This window comes from Diceros bicornis, chromosome 28, assembly GCF_020826845.1.
Source record: "Diceros bicornis minor isolate mBicDic1 chromosome 28, mDicBic1.mat.cur, whole genome shotgun sequence".
Taxonomy (NCBI): Eukaryota; Metazoa; Chordata; class Mammalia; order Perissodactyla; family Rhinocerotidae; genus Diceros; species Diceros bicornis.
In genome coordinates this window covers 36,820,104-36,842,745 of record NC_080767.1, presented here as the reverse complement: position 1 = coordinate 36,842,745, position 22,642 = coordinate 36,820,104, and the positions used below count along the sequence as shown (strand labels likewise).

General features: G+C 57.0%; 2 protein-coding genes across 3 annotated transcripts in view; one reads left to right on the top strand and one right to left on the bottom strand.

The window, feature by feature from the left end:
* Positions 1–5,460, bottom strand: part of PTPA (protein phosphatase 2 phosphatase activator) — a 31,093-nt gene extending 25,633 nt beyond the window's left edge. Inside the window, exons 1-2 of the mRNA XM_058524255.1 lie at positions 5,213–5,460; positions 933–1,030 (exon numbers count right to left, since the gene is read on the bottom strand). Coding sequence (XP_058380238.1) covers positions 933–1,030; positions 5,213–5,243 — 129 coding nt within the window. The 5' untranslated portion in view covers positions 5,244–5,460. The remainder of the gene's footprint in view (positions 1–932; positions 1,031–5,212) is intronic.
* A 540-nt stretch (positions 5,461–6,000) lies between these two features.
* On the top strand, positions 6,001–19,590 carry CRAT (carnitine O-acetyltransferase). 2 transcript variants are annotated; one of them, XM_058524253.1, is made up of 15 exons: positions 6,001–6,183; positions 8,583–8,721; positions 9,395–9,658; positions 11,850–11,968; positions 13,193–13,246; positions 13,820–13,985; positions 14,365–14,539; positions 15,028–15,206; positions 15,753–15,853; positions 16,240–16,359; positions 16,511–16,633; positions 16,736–16,871; positions 17,253–17,315; positions 18,049–18,186; positions 18,887–19,590. In XM_058524253.1, the coding sequence occupies exons 2-15, from the start codon at positions 8,695–8,697 to the stop codon at positions 19,100–19,102; spliced, it is 1,881 nt and encodes a 626-aa protein (XP_058380236.1). In that variant the 5' UTR covers positions 6,001–6,183; positions 8,583–8,694; the 3' UTR covers positions 19,103–19,590. The 2 variants fall into 2 exon arrangements, with proteins under 2 accessions (XP_058380236.1, XP_058380235.1); XM_058524252.1 differs by lacking the exon at positions 8,583–8,721.
* The last annotated feature ends 3,052 nt before the right edge of the window (positions 19,591–22,642 follow it).

Sequence of the window (22,642 nt, the reverse complement as noted above, 5' to 3'; positions counted from 1 at the left end):
AGATGATGAAAGGATTCAAATGATGTCCTTTGAGCAACTAAAGGGACTAAAGTGTTTATCCTGGTGAAGACTCGGGGGAGAATACACCTCAGAAAAGACAGGATAACTATCTTCAAATATTTAAAGGGCAAGCTTGTGAAAGAGAGGCTTTATGGCCCCAAGGCCCAGCGAGAACAGGACACCACAGCTGCGGGGTTTGGGCTGGCATAAGCACAGCAGACTCCTCACAGAGCACATGCCGAGCTTGCCAGGGCCCCGAGCCTGTCCTTCTGTGCAAGTGGCAGCCCCCACCCCAGCTGACCAGACCAGGTGGAGGCACCTGGCTGGAACGGGACCCAAGGCCTTCCCTGGGAATTGGAAGTCGGCATGCTTTTCCTTAGTCCCAGTCTTCCCACAGCTGGTACCAGAAGCCTGGGCGGCAGAAGCTGTTATGTTCTGCCCCCCCGGGGACTGAGCAGCACAGAAGGCTGGTCTGCCTCCAGTGTTCTAAACCCCAGTTCCCAGACATTTTAAGGCTCAGTCTCCTCCCTGGCCTAGGTTTCCACGTGATAACCTCTCCCTTTGATACGCTGGCTCCCAGACTTGCTATTACTTGCAACCAAGAATCAAAGTGACCCACACCATGACTGAGGACACTCATGTTCAGCCAATACAACACTCAAGGGGCAATGGTTTATGAGAACCAGGAGCAGAACTCTCCAGGGTTACTCCGGCCCCAGCCCCCAGAGAGTTTCCCACTAAAGGAAATCTCTGAGTGTTGCCCCTGAGGAGGAGAGACAGCCAGCTCCCCTGTCACCTCTCTCCCTGGCTTCTAACAGCTCTGGCTCCAAGAGCAAGAAGGGCCACCCAGTCATACCTAGAAAACCACTGCCTTGGAAAAACCCAGGTTTCTCATCCCGGTTCTGACCCTATAGCACAGACACTGCTGGTACCTGAGAACGCTTCCATTTGCCCATGTCTGGAACGGTGTGGATCTCCTTTTTTGGAATGATGAAGTTCTGAGTCGCCGGAGGGGTATCCTCCGAAGAATCTTGACACAGAAAATGAAAAAGCAAACAGGTAAACAGAATCCTCCCCCAACACCCCAACAAACACACATACACACTTTTAAACCAAGACTCCAAAACCCGAGCCCAGCATAAACCAGACACGTACTCGCAGGACAGAGTAATAATGCCTTGTTAAGCCAAACCCACTGGCCTGCCTTTCCTTACTCTGCAAGGAGCCGGGCAGTACTGGCAACTCCCTCAATAGCTGATGCATTCAGTAGCTCTGCCATGCCCTCACCTCCTGCTCCCAGACAGGCAGAACGGTTAGAAAAATAAAACCAAGTTGACCTTTTGGACATAAACAGGCAATTCAAAGAAGAAGAAAAAAAAATGGCCAATAAACATTTGAAAAAAATTACCAACCTCCCAAATACGCAAAGAAATGTAAATTAGATGAGATCACTTTTCCAAATCTGGTTGGCAGATTAAAAACATCTGGCATTGATTGGGGAAGGGCGAACACGAATTCTGCACTGTTGGTGGGAGTATAATCAGCAGAATCTGCTGAGGGGGCAACTCAGCACTGCCTGCATACACCCACTGAGCCAACAGTTCTACCTACAGGAATCGACCCTTCAGATGTACCCACAGAAACAGACACAGACGTATATAAAGGTGCTTACTGCATCAAAAAACATTAGAAACAACCCAAATGCCAATCAATAAGGCGATGGGTAAATAATGATATGCCCATATAATGGAAATCTTCCTAGCTTTTAAAAAGAATAAAATGTAAATTACTGACATAGGAAAAACAGCCTAGATCTTAATAAGTGATGAAAAAAAATTGCACTACATTATATATAATGTAATCTCATTTTTGTAAAAACAACGCTACATACTAATATAAATAACACATATACCTATTAGCATATGCATTGGGAAACTCTAAAGGATTAACCTCCAAAGTTAACAATCGTTGTCTCTAGGAGGTAAGATTTATAACGGACTTCCGTTTTCTACCCTACATATTACTATTAAAAATAGTATATAGTATTTTTGTAATCAGAAAAAAACTATTTTAAATGGAGTTTCTAGATATTGAGAAGTTGAGGGAAAGGAAAACACAGGGCAGTTCAATGGGCCAACCTGGATGCACACTTCACACCAAAGCCGACTGCTTACGACCAGTGGCCTCCCCAGCAGAAAATATCTTCCCACACTTCGGAGTCCCTTCACATTGTGACACCAAGAAACACAAGCCTTAATCTCTTATCCAGAATTTCACAATCCAAAAAGTTTTAAAAACCCAAAGGTTTTTTTAATGAGTTTGGCACAAACTCATTTGGTACAAAAGTTAAACCTAAACCTATATGAGAACATTTACGTGCTTTGCACATCCCACTTAGGGAATTTATGTTTTGCTGCAGAAGTATTTTTGATTATGGGGCACTGCTTTCTGAAATCTGAAAAACTCTGAATTCCAAAATACACCTGACCCCAAGGGCTTTGGGTTGGGAGTTGTGGACCTGAATCGACTATTGGAGATTTGTTAGATTAATAGGCATCTTCCTTTAAAAATGAAAACTCTCTTGGGGCCAGCCCAGTGGTGCAGTGGTTAAGTGCGCGAGCTCCACTTTGGTTCGCTGGTTCGTATCCTGGGCGCGCACCAACGCACCGCTTATCAGTCCACGCTGTGGCGGCGTCCCATATAAAGTAGAAGAAGATGGGCACGGATGTTAGCCCAGGGCCAGTCTTCTTCAGCAAAAAGAGGAAGATTCGCATCGGATGTTAGCTCAGGGCTGATCTTCCTCACAAAAAAAAAAAAAAGAAGAAAACTCTCCAGGAAGAGTAAAGGACTATCGGTCACTCACAATGTAGTATAAATTTGTCCCACTGCCATCCTCCTAAAACCTGACATCAGCCGCATGGAGAAAAGAGGACAGAGACCTAAGAAGGTTCTGGAACACATGACATTTGGGGGACTAGAGCCTGCCTGGAGAGGCCCTGAGGAAAGGAAAAGCGCCAGGAGACGGACAGAGAATCTGAGATAAGAGCCACGTAAACCTCTGCATAATTCAAAATTCAAACCAGGGCCCAAAAAAGAGACCAGAAATTCTCTTCCTCCTCCCACCTGTTCTGCAAGCCCTGTTCCCAGAACCCAAAATTGAGGACCCTACTATTAGTAAATTGCTACTTTAAGTAAGATGCTAAATAAAAGGCTTTGGAAGTCAGGCTGGTAACCTAACTGCATTGTTTTTATGGGAAAATATGTTCCACATTTCAAATAATCAACTTGCAAATGATCCTTGGGAACAGAGTCCTTTTGAAAGTCAGAGAGAACTGTCTCTTTCTCTGTTTGAGAGAACCTACAAGGGAATATTTCACAGAGGAAAACCTCCAGGCCAGACCCGACATGTTCCCAGGAGAAAGGCTACCTTGTGGGAAGCATTGCAACAAATCACTGATGAAACACTCACACACAAGTCGCCACAACATACAATTCCAAATCAGAAAAAAAACGAGCCTGCAAACTCGGGACTGTGATAAACGAAGTGAGACCCACAGTCTCCCCAGACTCAGATTCTGTCTCTGACAAAGGTGCCACAGGACAGCTGGATCCCCCCATGACCTCTCAGGACAAGATGGAAATCTCCAGAGTTTTAGAGATGTTCCTAAAAAAAACCCCAGCAAGTATAATGTATTATCATCTACCATTTGGGAACTGGTCTACAGGCTCACCCTGTACCACCTTTGAGAAGGGTAACAGTAACTCTGCACTTACTGACTACTCACCCCATCCCATGTCTCAATCACATCATCTATGGAACACACACTACGACTCTGGAGAAGGTATAGTAGCCTCATTTTATGGGATAAGAAAACAGGCTCACAGAGGCTGCGATTTGCCAGGCAAAGTCTGTGTAACTCCAAAACCCAAGGTTTTCACAACTGTCTGAGTTAAGTAGTTCTTTCCATCCTGTTTCAAACTACGAAGACAGATCACCTCCAGGGAACCTGGATCTTCCCAGCCATAGACAACCTCCCTGAGCCTGCATCTCTCTCAGGGCACAGATTCTCTCCCTCACCCTACCTCCTACCACCCATCTTCAGAGACACTGATAATTCTAGTTGCCTTGTAGCTCCTGATGTCATTACCAGAACTTCTGAGGACACACGCACAAAGTTTTTGCACCAAATAAAATAAATGTCTGGTTTCGAACGCTCTAACAGACCATACCCAGCTATTTGTTGGCCTACTTTTCTGGGGTTGGAGGGGATGCCTCTTTTGATCTTCAAAATTTCTCCCTTCTAAGACCTTCCCAGGGATCACAAAATGCAAGATAGAGTAGAAGGAAAAACGAATGCTTTCAAAACATCAGCTGTGTTTGGCCAACCTATTTGCTCCTCGGACAGAATTTTAAAACTGATCTATGATCAGTCCTTCTTAGGTCAAGAGGGGGTTGGCAAACAGTCTGCCCCTTCTCCAGGTTAGGGGTCTCTATAAGATCCCTTCCCTAGCATCTCCATCCAAGTCATTTGAAATGAATTAGAAAGAAGCCACAGTGTAAATAAAAGTTACAGATGGAGATGCCAGAGACTCTCTAGACTCTTTCATCTCCTTGCACAATCAGCCTTTCTAAATTAGTGGTTTAGACGACCAAAGGCAGTTTCTCTCAATAAATTCTCAGCCACTGAAACTCCAGAGCCCTGCCTCCAAGAGAGAGAGAGGGGAGGTGGACGAGGGGCGGCAGGGCGTGTAGGAGGCGGGAAATGCGGTCGAGGAGGCCCAGGTCTACCGGGCATCACGCCCCACCCACTGAGCACGGTCCAATAAAGAAGGTAGCCCCCATCCCCGGCAGCTTCTCCACCAGGTCAAGAGCTGACTTAGGTATGCGCAGCCCAGATGTGGACGAGGCCTCCCCTTCTGGCCACGGGGCTGCCCACACGACCCTCGGGCAGCCCGGGCTCCCCAAGTCCCGGTGTTGAGCCCCACCCGCCACCCCTTTGCAGCCCCGGGTTCTTGCTCTCCTCCCAGAGCCGCCACCCCTTCTCCCTCGGGGCCCCTCAACCCCGGTCCCTCCTCGGGGCCCACCGGCTCCCGCCCCTCCAGTTCCTCCATCTCCCGACCTCCCCCTGCCGAGCCCCCCACACCACACCCCTTCCCCGCCCCCACGCCTGGCACCGCCCCCGCGCCCCCGGCCCGGCCCGGCCCGCCCTACCTGGCGGCGACTGCCGTTCGCCCTCTGCCATCTTCCCGCCAGGAGCCGGTCCGGATGCCTGCAGTCCCCTCTCACCTTTCGCCCTCGAACCGACCCTTCCTTTCTCCGGCTCCACCACGCGCTCAGAGCCTTCTGAAGAGTAATGAGCACCGGCCGGCTATAACCGAAAACCGAAAATTAGAGTCACCCCCGCAGAGACGCCCGCCATGTTGGTGCGGGGCACTCAGGGAGCATGCCCAGCAACGGCCGGCGCGCGCGGCCGCGCTCGCCGGGAGGCGGCGGCCATGTTGGTGCGGGGCACCTGGGCGCATGCGCAATAACGCCCGCCCACCACGCCCCTCCCCCGGGAGCGCGGCAGCCATGCTTTTGCGGGGCAGGCGAGGGCAGCCGGCGCTGCAGCCATGCTTTTGCGGGGCGGTCCCCAGCTGTCATCTTAGTGCGTGCCCCTGACCCTATCCCGAAGAATATTAGAGGACATTGCTCTGTCAACTTGTTTGCGTTTTCCTACAGCTCTGAGAGTAGCGGAATGAGAAGGGCGCACACCACTGCCTCCAACAGCTTGGACGGCCCCGGGAAGCGGGAGAGAGCGAGCTGGACGGCGCCCCGCCTCGCCCCTCGCCCGGGGTTCCACCGCCTCGCGGGCTTCCCCAACCGCTATCTGCGCCCAGCCCCGCCCCCCGCCCCGCCCCGCGCTCGCGGCTGGCCGCCGGGGTTCGCTGCCCGCGGAGGCCCCGCCCCGAGCGTCCTCCTCCCGGGGCGCCCAGCCCGCCGCCCGCCCTGCCCCGAGGGTGGGCGCGGGGCCGCGTCTCCTGGGTGGCGGCGGTGACTCGGCGATCTTGGCCCGGAAGCTCTAGGGGGGACCCACCGACGGCGGCGGCGGAGGCGCGGACTTTGTCCGGCGCGGGGGGCGGAGCGGACCGTGTGTCCGCAGGCGGGCCGCAGGGATGTTGGCCTTCGCAGCTAGGACCGTGGTGAGTGCGGCCGGGAGCCCGGCCTGGCGGGCCCTGGACGGGGCGGGCGGGTCGCGGGCCGGGCCAGCCACGCAGCTGCCATCGAGGCGACGCGGCCGGGCAGCTGCCGTCCAGCCCCGCCTGCAGGTGCGGGGGCGGAGTCGACTGGTGGGCTTCCCCCGTTTGGCAGGGGAAGAGATTGGGGCTCAAGGTCAGAGGCTGGATGGAACCCACGGCCAATGGCGCTAAATTCCAAGGACCCGGAAAAGAGAGCACCTTGGCTTCAGGCAGCACCCTTAGACCCGGAGCCAGGGAGCTGAGAGACAGGGAGTGCCTCCCTCACGGTTATTCTCCGACTCACACACCCTTCGCACGCTCAGCCTGAGCCACTTCTCCAACCCCATCCAGCTGGTCAGCCTCCTTGGGCTTATCAAATGGCCCCTGGGCAACTGTGTGTGGCCAGAGAAACTCACGTGGAGGCATCAAGCTGGGCTGCTCAGAAAGTCCTCAGAACTAGCAGGAGGCAGCAGGTGGCAGCTCCATGCCCTCCCTCTCCACCAGTCTCTCCCCCAACCTGTCCACATCCAGCCCCCACTCCTCCTCAGAGGGCAGCCTGGAGGAAGCGGGGCTGCTATCCTGATTTGGATTCCTTTCCTCTCTACTCCAAGCATATCTGTTCGTATTGCCCCCTGTGCCAAGAAGAATGTTCCAGGCCCAGAGGGCTGAGGATACCCATCTGCTGGCCGCTGTGAGAGAGGCTCTTCCAGGTCTTCCAGGACCCTAAGGCTCCATCCCACCCTTGCCATTGCCACCTGAGCTGTGTCCCCCATCCCACAGACAGCCTCTAGGTCATCATCCAGGACTTGCTGGGTGGCCTGATCACTTTCTTTGTTGTTAATGCCGTCAAGTCAATTCCAACTCCTAGTGACCCTGAGAACAGCAGAGTGCTATGCTGCCCAGCCTTTTTGCGCCATCCTCTCACCTTCTGGCACTATGTCAATGTTCCACTACTATTCATAGGGTTTGCATGGCCAGTTTTTCGGCAGTGGATAGACAGGTCCTTCTTCCTAGTCTGTCTTAGTCTGGAAGCTCTGCTGAAACTGGTCCACCATGGGTGACCCTGCTGGTATTTGAAATACCGGCAGCATAGCTTTCAGCATCACAGCAACACGCAGCCACCACAAGATAACAACCGACAGACGGGTGGGGTGGTTCCCTGACCGGGAAACGAACCCGGGGTCAAGAACACCGAATCTTTTTTAATTTTATTTATTTATTTATTTATTTTCCCCCAAAGCCCCAGTAGATAGTTGTGTGTCATAGTTGCACGTCCTTCTAGTTGTTATATGTGGAACGTGGCCTCAGCATGGCTGGAGAAGCGGCGCGTCGGTGCACGCCCCGGATCCGAACCCGGGCCGCCAGCAGGGGAGCGTGCGCACCTAACTGCTAAGCCACGGGGCCGGCCCAAGAACACCGAATCTTAACCACTAGACCGCCAGGGCTGGCCTGATCACTTTACTGCCAGGGAAACTGAGGCAAAGAGAGACTTGGCCAGAATGCCCTGGGTCTGGTGACTCAAATCTAGCCCAATCCCAAAGCCAACATCCTTTGGCTTATTTATTTATTTATTTTTGTGTGCGTGTGTGTAAGGCAGATCAGCCCTGAGTTAACATCTGTTGCCAATCCTCCTCTTTTTTGCTGAGGAAGACTGGCCCTGGGCTAACATCTATGCCTATCTTCCTCTACTTTATATGGGACACCACCATAGCATGGCTTGACAAGCAGTGTGTAGGTCCGCACCTGGGATCCGAACCTATGAACCCTGGGCCGCTGAATCAGAGTGCGCGACCTTTGGTTTATTTTTAATGCCCAAAGTCCTCCACTCTTAGCCCCCAGCTGAATAAGCCATAGTTCGAGAGAACCAGTCTTTGGTGGAGGGTAGCCTAGAAGGGCCCCCAAGAGTGCGGGAGGGATATGGGGGATGCACAGGGCTCTTAGCAGCCGCTGTGCACTTATGGCCTTTCCAGTGTCTACTCCCTTGCACCAACCCCAATTTTCAGGACTGATTTCAGGGTTGTGGTTTAACCCCAGCAGCCAGGCAGTTTCTCTCCCCAGCCAAGTTTTCCCACATCAAACAGATCTCTGCACATTTCAACAGGTGGATTTTTTAATACCTCTGGGCTTGTCTCCCTGGTGCTGGGCCCATCCAGAGAAGAAAGTTTTCCAGGTCTCCACCCACTCCAGTGCCCACCGCCAGTCCTCTCACCTACTCCCGATTCCTCCACTTGTGGAAGCCGGGACAGGTGGAGCAACTGCTCCTGCCACTGCCACGACCCCAGATGCCACCATAGCCACGACAGCCAGTCGCCACTGCCACCTCTGCCTCCCCCTGAATCTGGACTCTTGTCTTCTCTTTCCAGCCGGGGCAAGTGGCTGTGTCTTGCTAGGTTCTGCTCGCCCACTTGGTAGCACAGTTAGGCTTAGAGATCCAGCCCCAGGCAGACAGACAGGGCTCAGAACCTCAGTCCTGCCATGGAGGACGGGCAGCAGAAGGAGCAGGTATGGAACGGAACCCCTGCAGCTTGCCTGCCCACTGCTGCCAGCAGCCTTAGACCCTCCCATCTCTCTTTCTGCCCGCCCCAGGGCACCCTGTCACCCTGTCTCCCTCTGCCACCTCTCACCCTCCTTGCCAGGCCACTCAGCTCTCTCTTGCCGCATCGCTGCCCCCATGCCACCCCTGCCCCCATGCCACCCCTGCCCCCACCCACAGACAGGAGAAAGTCCAAGGCCTCGCCCTCGCCCAAAGGTGCTGTCGTCATCTGGCTGCCTCTGATTTTCTCTTCTTCCCCCTGCTTTCTCAACCTGGCAACGGTGGGAGAAAAGGAGGTGGGGACCTCTGGGAGGGAGCAGTCACTTCACCCCCCGCTGGATCCTCATCCCAGGATGGTCCCTCACCTGTGCCACCCACAACAGGTGCCATTCGTCCTGACTTGGTTTCCCTGAGCCCTGCCAAGATCGGTGGCCACGCTCCCCCCCCCCCCCCGCCCATCCCCACCTGTGTCTCCAGGCTCCTGAGAGGCGGAGACAACCACAGCTTCTGGGCTGGAAAGCCAGGGCGGGCACCACCCAAGAGGCTGTCCCTGCCCCCACGGATGGGCACATAAGTGCCAGGACTGCAGCTTTGGGATGGCCCCAGAGCCGGAAGAGAATGAGCAGGATGTTCTGTCTGCAGGTGAAGCCCCTGGGCTTCCTCAAGCCCTCCTCCTTGACGAAGGTCTCCGGCCGCTTCAAGGCACACCAGGACTCGCTGCCCCGGCTGCCCGTGCCCCCGCTCCGGCAGTCCCTGGACCACTACCTCAAGGCGCTGCAGCCCATCGTGAGCGAGGAGGAGTGGGCCCAGACCAGGCAGCTGGTGGAGGAGTTTCAGACCTCCGGGGGCGTAGGGGAGCGCCTGCAGAAGGGGCTGGAGCGCAGGGCCAGGAAGACGGAGAACTGGGTAAGAAGGGAGGCTCCACGGGTCCCCCAAATCCTCACGGAGGGTGGGGGGAACAGGGGACCCGGATGCTCTGGGTGGTTGTGAGCATGCCCCCATGGCCTGTTGCTGGCTGCATACAGAGAATTTTCCAATACCTGCTGTTCTGGTGCCTTCATTTGTGCCAGAGTTTCTTGAGCACTTACTGTGTGCCTGGCACGAGGCAGGGTGCTGAGTGAGCAAGGACTCAGTCGATGCTCGGGCAGGGGATTTGTGTTGTTGATGATGGATAACCCTGGTTCTGTGTCTCAATCTGTCACGCGGGTGTGTGCAGCTTGTGAAAATATGTCTACACTGATGCTCCATGCACTTTTCTGTATGAGTCTCATACCTCAACACAAAGTGACAAAGGATGGCCCTGGCTGCTGGGAGGGAAGCGAGAGTGGGGTGGGAGGCTGGTGGGAGGCAGGTGCCATCACCCGAGGGAGGTGCTGGCAGGGAGAGGGTGGAAGGGCATTCGGGCCAGGATATGTTTTGGAGGCGGCACCAATGACACTTGCTGATGGGGGCTGGGGAGGGGCAGTCCTGGCCTAACTTAACGGCACTGGGGGAAGGGAGAGGGCGATTTGCCAAGATGGGGCTGACTGGGGGAGAAGCAGGTGTGCGGGAGAGACCCGGAGCTGGGTTCTGGCCCTATAAAGTGGGAGGTGGTATGAGGGGAGCAGGTGGCACAGTGGGGGCTGCACAGAGGACGGAGAGTCAGTGACTGGTGGGCGACATGTACTGAGCTCCAGAATCAGGCTGCTGGCCCCAGAAGGTGCTTAGAGAGTCTGGGATCCAGCAGTTTTCCAACTTTGTTTAGCCTGGAACTCTTTCTTCAAACAGAAGCTTCTGGCTAAAGGGGTGGGGGCACCCTCTCTCTACTCACAGGGCCCCTTAAGGGGCTCTGCCACTGCCCACCAGATTCTCACTGGGGGAATGCCCATGTCTGCAGGGTCTCCCTTTGTTTCCCAAGCTCTGGCCAGAGGATCTGAGATCCCTGGTGAGGGGGCTCCTGGCTAAAGAGCAGCCCAGCTGTCCCCAAGGGGAGGAAACTGAGGCCCAGGGAGGTAGATTGAAAGCCCAGAGCCACACAGCGGCTCTCGGAGGCCCCAAGCTACACAGGAGGGTCTGGCTGATCAGGGGCCATGTCCTCAGGCTCACTGGCCTGCTGTGCAACCTGGGCACGTAGCCTTCCCTCGCCTCTTGCCAAAGGCCCAAGGCTAGTGGCCTGGTGCCACAGGCCAGCAGTTCCCCAAGGGGAATCTGTGTGGTGAAGAGGCGCGTCCCACTGCTGTTTGAGATGGGGTGAGGAAGCACAGTGGGGGCCCGGTCTCCATGGGTTGAGGGACCTGCCGGAGAGGCATACTGGCCGTGTACTTGGGGGGTGCGGTGAGGGGGATGTTGCAGTCAGCACGGAAGGCTCAAGGGTGAGACCTGGGAGTCCGCACAGCCCCAAGACAGGAGGCTTTAACAGCATGTCCATGGCTGGTCACCAGAGAGACACTGCTCACCTGACAGAAACAGCCCCACCCCGGGCAAAGGACACACCGCCGGGTGGAGCTACAGAGTGGGTGACCCACATCTTATCACTAGTGCGATGACTTATCCTCACAGTGAGCTTCCTCCAGGTCGCCCTGGCCTTGAGATCCAAGTGGGTGTCCACTCCCCACTCCCACACCCACAAAACTGAGGCCACAGAGGACCAGGGTCCTGAGGGCCGCACTGAACCCTGGGCTCCTGCCTCCCGGGAGGATGCCCACCTGGGACGGGCAAAAACTTTCTTTTTATGTATCTTTCTCTTTTTTGCCTTTCTATCTATCAGGAGTACATTTTTATTTCTAAAAGTAGTGAAATCATTGACCAAAGATTTATAAGATAAAGAAAAAGAATCCACATTCCTGCTTTCCTGAGAGCACTTTTTCTCTCGCTTTCTTTGCTTGGCAGTGTCGTCTGATTTCTCTTGCTAATGCTGATTGGCTCACACTAAGGGGAAGATGATGGGATGCTGCTGGTGGGTTTAAGGGAGTGGGGGTTCTAGATCTGAGCATTCACCCTGAGAATCTGCCCCCCATAGAGGGGATCGAGGGGGCCCAGCCAGATCCTCTGGCTCTAGTAGGGATGGGGCTCCAGGTCCCTGCCCACCCGTCCTCACAGACTCTGGTCCTTCCTCCAGCTGTCCGAGTGGTGGCTCAAGACGGCCTACCTCCAGTACCGCCAGCCCCTGGTCATCCACTCCAGCCCTGGTGTCGTGCTGCCCAAGCAGGACTTTGTGGATCTGCAGGGACAGCTCCGGTGAGCGGCTGAGGCTGGGGCAGGCCCAGAGGAGGAGGAGCAGGGCTCTAGGCGTTTCCAGGGCCTTGCAGTCCACTTCCCCCACGAGACTGGAGGGGCCCCAGCCCTGTTCATTATCTTCCATCCCCACAAATAGCCTCGTGAAGTAGGGAGCATCATCCCGATTATACAGATGGGGAAACTGAGGCTCAGAGCAGTGAAGGGACCTGCTCAAGATCACTGTTCAGGATTGGCCGATCCGGAACGGGAAGCAAGGTCTTCTCAGCTCCAGAGCTTCATAACTGTTAACCACCAAACTGTGGCCTGAGTCCCTTGCCTCCCCCTAAACCTGAAGCTACCCCTCACCCCACTTCTGGCTCTTCACCCCTCCTTCTCTCTCTCCTTAGCTGGCCACAGGAGTGACCTTTGTACACAGTCCCCTTTTCCACATTCGGTCGTGTCACTTGCCCTGGCCTCTGTTCCAGTCCTACCTAGGATAAAAATACCAGTGGCAGGGATCTCCTGCCCAAGGAGCAGCCACTCATGGCCACCACCTGCTTCTCTTAAAGGGACCAGGGCTCCCCAGGAAGGGGCGATTCAGGCTCGGGAACTCTAGCTCCTGGTCCCCATGTTGGGGGCCAGGGGCAGCCCCAGGCATTGGGCGTGGTTGGTGTGGCCCAGACAGTCCAGGGAGGAAGGCCAGCTTGAGGGAGGTGGCCTGGAGGACACAGAGGCCCAGAAACAGGAAGGGACCTAGCAAAGGGAACACCTCAAGCCACTGCCCTCCCATTCACACTCCCTTGCCCCAAGGTCCCAGGTCCCTCCATCACTGATGCTTCAGAGCAGGGTGACCTTCCAGACTCCAGGCTATATGGGTCAGGGCCTCAGGCCCTTTGTGGGTGGAATCAGCCAGCACTGACCCATAATCTGGCCATAATCATGCTGCCATTTATTAGCACCTAAGTCCTGTCAGATGCTTGGCCAAGAGCATCTCCCTGAACCCTCACAACAGCCTTTCCTCGAGAAATTATAAGAAGGCAGGCTCAGAAGGGTGAGCTGGGACTTGAACACGGGTCCTGTGCTTGAACTGCCTCTGGCTTTCTGCAGACAGTGAGTGAGGAGTGAAGCGATTGATCACCTCCTCGACCAGGCCTCTCCCTTCACCCAGCAGGGGTCTTTGACCCAGGGACCCCCCCCTCTGTTGGGGTGTTCACACAGCTTCTGATCTCTAATTGGTCCCTCCAGGTTCGCTGCCAAATTGATCGAGGGTGTGTTGGATTTCAAGGCCATGATTGACAAGTGAGCAGCCCTGTCCCGCCCCTGCCCCGCCTACCTAATTACTACAGCCACTCCAGCCTGGGGCAGCCCGACCCCAAGCCCTGGCCCCGCACGTCAGCCTGGGTGCTGGGCAGGCCCAGAGCTCAGTCCCTTTCACTTCCTGTTGGTCCGGCCTCTGTTGGGGTTGGGGAGACAGAGCGTGGGGATTGGGACACCTCGGGCCTCTGCTCCAGCTGCTGGGACCTCTTCCTGGTGACATTATCGGAGAGACCCCTGGAATTGGCATCCCAGCCAAGGAGGACCTCGGAAGTTCACTCGCAGCTGCGTGTCTTCCATGGCAAACTGAAGCACAGAGAGGGGAAGGAAGTTTCCAGGGTGACTCACAAGCAGGGCCCATCCAGGGTGGAATGCAGGCCTCCTGACCCCAGCCCAGCTCTGTCAGACCCCCTGCTCATGCTGAGTGGGAGTAGGGACACGAGGGGCCCGATGCTGCTGTGTGAGCCTCCACTAAGCCTGGCCCAGCCCCCAGCCATGCCCAGCAGCTCCCCGTTGGTCCTGCCCTCCTCCCCGCTTACCATCCCTCTGCCCCCACAGCGAGACCCTGCCCGTGGAGTACCTCGGGGGGAAGCCGCTGTGCATGAACCAGTACTATCAGATCCTGTCCTCCTGCCGCTTGCCGGGCCCCAAGCAGGACTCGGTCACCAACTTCAGCAAGACTAAGAAGCCGCCCATGCACATCACCGTGGTGCACAACTACCAAGTGGGTGGGCCCCCGTGGCCTCAGCCCCCACACTGCTACACGGGGGGAGGGGCAAGGCCAAAAGTCAGCTTCCCCAGCTCACATGCCTGTGTGCCCCCGGGAACAGGCGTGCCCTGGGCATCTCCACTGGGTGCCCGGCTAGGCCCCTGCCTGAGGGAGGCCAGGAGGAGCTGTGGGCCTGCCCAGCCTGGGGAAAGCAATGCAAAGATCTCCTCCCCTGTCTCACCTTTGGCTTGACCCCGTCCCCTCAGCTGGGCCTGGGATGGCGCTGGCTTGACCTCGGGGCCGCCGAGGCCAGGAGGAGGCTGGGGTGGGAGGTGACTGCTGCCAGTCTGAGACCCCAGCAGCCCCCTCCTCTCCACCTGCCTGTGCCCGACAGTTTTTTGAGTTGGATGTGTACCACAGCGATGGGACGCCCCTGACCTCGGATCAGATCTTCACGCAGCTCGAGAAGATCTGGAACTCGTCACTGCAGACCAACAAAGAGCCTGTGGGCATCCTCACCTCCAACCACCGCAACTCCTGGGCCAAGGCGTACAACACCCTCATCAGAGGTGCCCCCGGGAGTGAGGGGAGGCCCACATCCCGGCCCCTGCCCACACCAGGCCCTGAGTCCTCTCCACTTGGGGTGGGTGCTGCTGGCCCCATCTCACAGCTGAGGAGACTCAGCTCAGCTGCGTTAAGTTAGTTTCCCTCTGTTAAGTAGCAAGTTGCAATGCAAGTCCAGTCCTCTGGCTGAGGAGCCCAGCTCCACCTCCACATTCCCCCCACATCCTTTGTCGGTCAAGGGTGTCATCCCCGGAGTCAGACCGCTGTGTTGGATCCCTGTCTGCCGCACTGGCTCTCCGGTGACCCCGGGCTTCTGTTTCCTCATTTCTAAAGTGGGTCAGGTGTTGGGCCCTGCCTCATGGGGTGCTGTGGGGCTGCAGGGCCCGGGCGAGTGTTCAGCTCTGAAGCCAGCTCCCAGCACTTGGTGAATGTTCTGGAGGCCTCCGCAGGCCTGACACCCCCATCTTGTGCCTCCCCCACCGCGTCTCCACAGACAAGGTGAACCGGGACTCGGTGCGCTCCATCCAGAAGAGCATCTTCACCGTGTGCCTGGACGCGCCCGTGCCTCGGGTCTCGGAAGACGTGTACCGCAGCCACGTGGCCGGCCAGATGCTCCACGGCGGGGGCAGCAAGCTCAACAGTGGCAACCGCTGGTTCGACAAGACGCTGCAGGCGAGGACCCGGCAGGGCCATACTCCCACGCCAGACACACACCCAAACTTGGCCCCCTGCAGCCTCGGGACTTCCTGCCCGTCGCCTGGGCGTCCCAGCCTCCCAGCTTGTAAAGCTGGTGGGAAGCCAGCCGGCGGACGCGGTTGTAATGACCGGCCAGTCAGCCCGTCATTACTGGGCCTGGCCCAGAAACTGCTGTCACCCCCAACACACCCCTTCAGCACGTCAGAGAGAGCCTGGGGTGCGGGGCCGGGCAAAGAGGCACCATCTCGGCCATGACTTTCCCTCTCTGCACCTGTAAAATGGGGGGGGTGGCAGGACTCCCCGGTACGGTAGTTGCAGGGACTCAATGAGGTGTATGAGCACGGGGCATGCTTGGTGTGGCCTGGGATGGGTCCCTGATGAGTGTTAGCTGTTATTCATAACAGTTATTCATAACAGCACAACCCCTGAGATGGCTTCAGAGAGGCCCTCCCCTCTCTGGTGGGACCCAACCGGAGAGTGGCTCCAGGGACCTGGTTGACGGGTGCCCAATTTCCTCCACAGTTCATCGTGGCAGAGGATGGCTCCTGTGGGCTCGTTTACGAGCACGCAACAGCGGAGGGGCCCCCCATCATCGCCCTTGTGGACCACGTCATCGAATTCACGTGAGTGTGGTTCCCCCAGCCTCCACCCAGCCCCCAGCTCCAGTGACAGGTGACACACAGGTGGCAGACTGGCTTCTCCCTTATGCCTGGGAATCTGTTTCTTCAAAGGAAGCCAGAAGAGGGCATAGGTTTTAGAGTTGCTCAGACCAGGGTTGGAATTCTGCCTCGGAAACTTCCCAGCTCCATGACCTTGGACAAGTCTGTTCCCCTCTCTAGGCATCTTCTGTTTGGCCACGGAGTGAAACAGTTTTCAGAAAAGCAAACCGAAGAGTCTCCTGGGGCTGGCCCCCTCCAGCTTCAGGGACCCGTCCTCCCCACCCTCATCCCAGGGGTGGACCAGGCTCCCGAGGCACCAGCATGAGCCTGATGCCCCCTGTCTCATGCAGGAAGAAGCCTGAGCTCGTGCGGTCGCCCATGGTACCCCTGCCCATGCCCAAGAAGCTGCGGTTCAACATCACCCCTGAGATCAAGAGCGACATCGAGAAGGCCAAGCAGAACCTCAGCATGTGAGTGCCGGGCGCTGGGCGGCAGAGCTGCCGGGCTTCTGCTCCAGGTCTACCATTCGACCTGGCTGGTTCTGAGAGTGCTCTTGGGCCCTCCCTGGGATTGACAGGGGCCACCAGGAACCCGCTCCTCACCTGCCCACGTCCCCCCCAGCATGATCCAGGACCTGGACATCACTATGATGTTCTTCCATCACTTTGGGAAAGACTTCCCCAAGTCGGAGAAGCTGAGCCCAGACGCCTTCATCCAGATGGCACTACAGCTGGCCTACTACAGGTGCACCCGCCGCACCCGCCCACGAAGGAGGGGTGAGCCCTGGGGGCAGAGGTGGGGGCAACCTGCCAGGGGTGTGCTTAACCCCATCTTCCCCCCTCCCAGGATCTACGGGCAGGCGTGTGCCACGTATGAAAGCGCCTCCCTGCGCATGTTTCATCTGGGCCGCACTGACACCATCCGCTCAGCCTCCATCGACTCACTGAACTTCGTCAAAGCCATGGATGACTCCAATGTGACGGTGAGAGGTCCAGGGTGAGGGTAGGTGAGCTGGGCTTGAGCCATCTCCCTTCTTGTTCATTCTATCAACACACCTGGATTGAGCACCTACTGTATTCCAGCCCTGTGTTGGGCGAGGGGAATCCAACAGAAGATGGAGCCATGAATTTAGCCCTGAGCTTCCTGGCAGCCAAAGAGAAAAAGGAACTATTCATTCATTCACTCATCAGCAGCAAGCATCTGCACTATGTCAGGCCTGGGCTGGGGACTCACTAGAGAGATGTCAGTTCCAGTTCCTGCTCTCAAGGAGCTCAGAATCTAGTGCTGGGTGGGGAGTGGGCTACTGAGGTGGGTGGCAGGAACAAGGAAGGGACTTGAACTCCCTCTTACCCGGACCCCCTAGGAGCACCAGAAGGTGGAGCTGCTGCGGAAGGCCGTGCAGGCCCACCGAGCCTACACTGACCGGGTGAGTGAGTCCCTTCTGTCCCTACTTGCTTGACCTGTGGCATTTCCCACCTGTCTGTCCATCCATCTGTCCATTCCTGCAGCAAATAGCTGCTCTTAGCATCAACTGCCCCTCCCCTGAGCTTTGGTGCACCCAGAGCAAGGCTGAATGTCCCCATTTCTTAGTTGGAGAAACCAAGGCTGAGCCCAGTGACTGCCCTGGTCCTGGCTTAGCCTCTGGGTCTTGTGTCGTGCTCTCCCTGAGGCCTGGAGCCCAAGAGGATGAGGGTGCGCACGGTCTGGCAGACAGCAGGGTTCCCGCCCTCTGACAGCTTGGGCTGCAGTCAAGAGGGTCGAGGTCTGGGTTCCCATCCGGCTCAGGCTCCGAGCGCCTGTGTGTGCCAGACTCTGCCCATGTTACGTGCAGACGTCCTGTGAGGGGAGTTCAGTGACGGCCCCCATTTTACAGAGGAGACACTGAGGCTCCAAGATATAAGTGACCTGCGAAGGTCCCACAGCCAGGACGGAGCCAGGCCACCCAGCTGCAGGCCTGTGCTCTTAACTCTTGAACTGTCCTGCCTCCCTGGGCCTCAGTTTCCCCGTCTGTGAAGTGAGGGCTCTCCTGCCTGGATGCTCTGGTCTCAGGGGTCCAAGGGGCCAGCAAATGGAAGAGGTGTCGCTGCCACGGCTTCTGAGGAGGACGGCGGTGCCCTGTGGGCCTGCAGCCACGCTCCTGACAGCTCCCCCTCCCGCAGGCCATCCGTGGGGAGGCCTTCGACCGGCACCTCCTGGGCCTGAAGCTGCAGGCCATTGAGGACCTGGTGAGCATGCCAGACATCTTCATGGACACCTCCTACGCCATCGCCATGCACTTCAACCTCTCCACCAGCCAGGTGGGCCATTGCCCCAGGGCCATCTGGGCATTCCTGCCCTCCGGGCCTCTGCCCCTGCCCCAGGGGCCTGGGGTGGGCTGGAACAGAGCCCACTGGAGCTAGAGCTGGACAAAGGCTGTAGTGATGGAGCCCAAGTCCAGAATGTGGGCAGACCTTGGTGGCGACGTGGGCACCCGGGCCACCACAGGCCCATGAGAAGCAGCTGATTCTGCAGAGGAGCTGGGGTCGGGGGCTTCACTGCAGCTCAGGCAGGCTGAGGGGAAGTCAGGGCCCCCCTGGAAGAATCTGCTTCATTCATTCACTAGTCAGACACAAAGGAACGTCTGATCCATGCCAGCCTGTGCTGGGCACGGGATAGAGCAGGGACAGACCACCATTCCTGCCCCCAGGGGCTCATGGTCTAGCAGGAAGCACGGGGACTGAGGCAGTGATGGCCCCCTGGGACATGCTGGGGGCTCAGGGAAGCCCCAAGGAGGGAGCAGTTCAAGCCCTCCCCAGAATGTCGAGGAGGGCTCCGTGGAGGGGTGACACCAGAACTGCCCCCTAAAGGATGAGAGGGAGTAACCCGTCTGCTGGCAGAGAGGAAAGGGCATCTCAGGCAGAGCACAGTGGGAGCAGAGACGTGGAAAGGCAGGCTGGTGCTCCCATGGGGCTGGAGGGGAGGGGAGGGACAAGAGCCTCGGTCCTGTGCCATCCCCAGGTCCCCGCCAAGACAGACTGTGTCATGTTGTTTGGGCCCGTGGTCCCCGACGGCTATGGTGTCTGCTACAACCCCATGGAGGCCCACATCAACTTCTCCGTGTCGGCCTACAACAGCTGTGCGGAGACCAATGCCGTCCGCCTGGCGCACTACCTGGAGAAGGCGCTCCTCGACATGCGTGCTCTGCTGCAGAGCCACCCCCGGGCCAAGCTCTGAGCCTCCCAGGCTCGGGCCCACAATGCCACAGCCAAGCCACCTTGGGGTGGGCCGCCCCCAGGGCTGCACTCCTTTGTTCCCTCTCCCCCGGGCCCCGCAGATCTGACTGAACCAGAGACAGCAACCCCCGGCGGGGCCTGCAGGCTGGAGCCAAGTGCCTTCCGTGGATCATCCCCAGCACCTGCCAGGGCCGAGTCCGGGGCTGAGTTCAGAGGCTGAGCAGGACGTAGGGCCAGGCACCCGGCATATCACCTTTCGAGGCCTCCTCCAGGGAAAGGAACCAGCTGAGCCCATCCCTTGTCCGGGTGGGACACTGGGAGGTCCTTTGTTCGCTAGCTCAGCTCTGCCCAGTCCCTGCCATCTGCACGCTGGGGTCTGTTCCCCCATCCCCAGGCTCTCAAAGGACCTGGAGACAGGATTATCTGGAGCTGGGGGCTCCAGGCCCGCCGAGGCTGAGAGGCCAGGCTGTGAGGGGTGCTGGTGAAGGGGTGGCCAGGGCCTCACCTCGGCCCGCCCTGCGCCACGGCGCCCTCTCCCGCGTGGCTGCCATGCTTTTTTGGATAACGTGGCTCACGAGCCCCAGCTCGCTTGCTCTCACTCAGCTCGATCCCTGACCCACGTGCCGGCTTGTACCATAGTGACATGTGAGGTAATTAATAAAGGGGACATTTTTTGGTGAAGAGGTGTTTCAGCCGAGGAGGGGGCAGGGTGGGGGCAGAAGCCTGGCCTTCCAGCTTTCCCTGCATCTGGGAGCTGGTGTCCAAGCAGCCGGTGGGCCCAAGGGCTCCCAGAGGAGCCAAGAGGAAGGGCCCTCAGGCTTGGGTCAGGGAGCAAGGGGCCAGCTCCGACCTCAGGTCTCTGGGCCAGAATGGCCCCGGACCCAGGGCTGTGTTCACAGACAACTCCCTCCTACCCGTGACTCGGGCGTCTCCAGTCCCATGGGCTGTGGGTGGGGACAACTCCCCCAGGGGTCTGTGGGGCCCTGTAGCGTCGGGTCTGGTGAACTGGAGTCTGGCGGATACCCAGGGCCCGAGGCCTCATCCTGCTGCCCCGCACTGAGCCCAGCAGGAGTGGTGGCCAAGCGGGCACTCTCACTCCCAGCCCTCGCCACTGCCTATGTGGCCATGTGGCCACCTGACCAGAACCCTGTATCTGCCCCCAGCCCCATGCACCTGGCAGAGGCAGGGTGTCCTGCCAAAGTGTACTGGGCTGTTGTAGAGAAAACAGTCTCCCTCAGAGGGATGCTCTGGCCCTAAGGAAGGCACAGGTGAAACCCAAGAGCAGATGCCAAGGTGATAAGGGTGGGAAAGGTCGCCTGTGAGTGAGGTGCTTCAGGCCTGGCTGACCTGCGGCGGTCATGTAGAGAGGGTCTAGTGGTTTTCTCCGTTTTTCAGATGAGGAAACTGAGGCTCCAAGAGGGCATGCCACTTGCCCAAAGTCCCAGGCAACAAGAAGTGGAGCCCAGACAATGGGGGAAGTGGGTGTTGTCCTAGGCCTGGCAGATCCTCGGGACCCCAGCAAGGCCAGCAGGGTGGGGTGAGGCCAGAGCAAGAAGGATGCGAGTGCCCGTTCAGGGGCCGTGAGCAGGAGGACCTGGAAGAGAATTCTACCGTGACAGCACGCAGGCTTTGCTCAGCTTAGGCTGGCCCCTGGTGTCCCCCAGCCTGGGTCTCCTCATCTGTGCAGTGGAGGTGTGCTGCTCCCTCTGGGGGCTCCTGGGAGTCCCAGGAGCAGGGCCCACAGCAGGAGTTGAGAGGGATCCAAGCCAGCACGCCACGTGGGCAGACACCCAGGACTCTCCAAACTCAAGTTCTGAGAACCCTCTGGGTCTGAATACAAAGCAGGATTTTTTCCCCAAAAAATTACCTTTCAGAAGTGAGAGCATCTCCTTGCATTGGAGTTGTTACAGGTTTCATAATATGGAGACTCACTCACTTCTTTAGAGCTGCTCAGTACTGTTTGGGGAAGACACATTTAGCACGTACACAACCCCGATCAGTGTTAGATGGATTGCTTAGAGGGCCCCTGGTGGAACAGGTGGGGGAAAAAAGGCAAAGAAACAGTAAAGATTAAGTCAGTATTCCCGAGGGTGTGACCTGTGTTCTCACACTTTGCAACAGTGGGTGCAGGACAAGCAAGAGCTTTCAAGGTCTCTGAACACACAGGAGAGAGGCATTGGGGTCACACACTACTACACCATCGATTTTTAAAATCCAACTGCCTGAACGTTATGCCAGTGGGCACTTGGGGCTTCAGATAAAATTTCCAGTGACAGCATCGCCCATGCAACCCAGAAGGTGCTGCTGTCTCTCAGACTGCTCAGTGAGTGGACCCAGGAGAATCCGGTCAGCTGACCCAGAGGTGGTCCCGGGGCAGCCAGACCCTGATGCCCAGACACAGACGAAGAACTGATTTGATTTTTTTTTTTGCAAAATGTGGTGGAAAAGAACTGTTCTAAATTAATATATTTTGTGCAACACATCATTTGAAAGTTGAGAATGTAATAAAATTAATGAATTAAAGATTACTTGGGGGGCCGGCCCCGTGGCTTAGCAGTTAAGTGCACGCGCTCTGCTACTGGCGGCCCAGGTTCGGATCCCGGGCGCGCACTGACGCATCGCTGTCAGGCCACACTGAGGCGGCGTCCCACATACAGCAACTAGAAGGATGTGCAACTATGACATACAACTATCTACTGGGCCTGTGGGGAGAAAAAGGGAAAAAAAAAAAATTACTTGGCTTTTACCTCGATCTCCTACAGTGTGTCTGTCTGCGTTGGCATGAACTTGATCTTGGCTGTCTTCATTGGAAAAGTGCAGTGGTGGGAATCAAGGGCAGGCCTGGAGCAGAGCCCCAGACAAGGGCCACATTAAAGACCTGGGCTTTATCCTGAGACACGGAGGAGGGTGTTTTAGGAAGATGCTGAGGAATGGTTGGAAGGGGGCCTGACAGGGCTGGAGATGACGGAAACCTGTAGGGAGGCTTGGCTGCCTTGAGGCAGTGACAGGTGGGACCTGGACCCACAGTGGCCCGAGAGGTGGAGGAAAGTATTTCAAAGACACTTGTGAGTTGGAGTGAAGGAGACTTGGTGACTGACTGAATGGGAAAGGCTGGGTTGGATTACTCACAAGTGGGGGAGCTTGTCAGTTCTCCAAGAGTGCAAGGCAGGGGGTGGGGTGTGCAGGTGGGTGCCCACGGGAGTGAAGGCCACGAGCTCAGCTGGGACTCAGAACACCCCAGGGCTCACCAGACAGCCCCTTCCCACCCTCCCTCCTTGAGGTGTTCTGGATTCTTCTGACCTATCCTCCAGTTTTCCTCATGGGCTGTGTTGAGTCTGCCGTCAGACCTCCCTACTGAGCCCTTGTTTTTCAGCCATTGTATTTTTCAGTTTTGATTCACTGTAAAATACGCCAGGGCTCACTTTAAAGTTTCCTGTTCTCTACAGAAATGGTCAAGTTTGTCTTTTATTTCTTTAAAACAGTAAAATAATGTACAGCCTGTGCCTGATCATTCCAGGATCTGAGGCATCTGGGGGTCTGT

What these genes read in the sequence shown, in the direction of transcription:
- CRAT (XM_058524252.1), top strand. Translation starts at nt 6,157, where the DNA reads ATGTTGGCCTTCGCAGCTAGGACCGTG. An exon ending in GATCTGCAGGGACAGCTCCG is followed by an intron (nt 11,969 to 13,192) that starts GTGAGCGGCTGA and finishes TGGTCCCTCCAG; the next exon opens with GTTCGCTGCCAAATTGATCG. An exon ending in TGGATGACTCCAATGTGACG is followed by an intron (nt 16,872 to 17,252) that starts GTGAGAGGTCCA and finishes CGGACCCCCTAG; the next exon opens with GAGCACCAGAAGGTGGAGCT.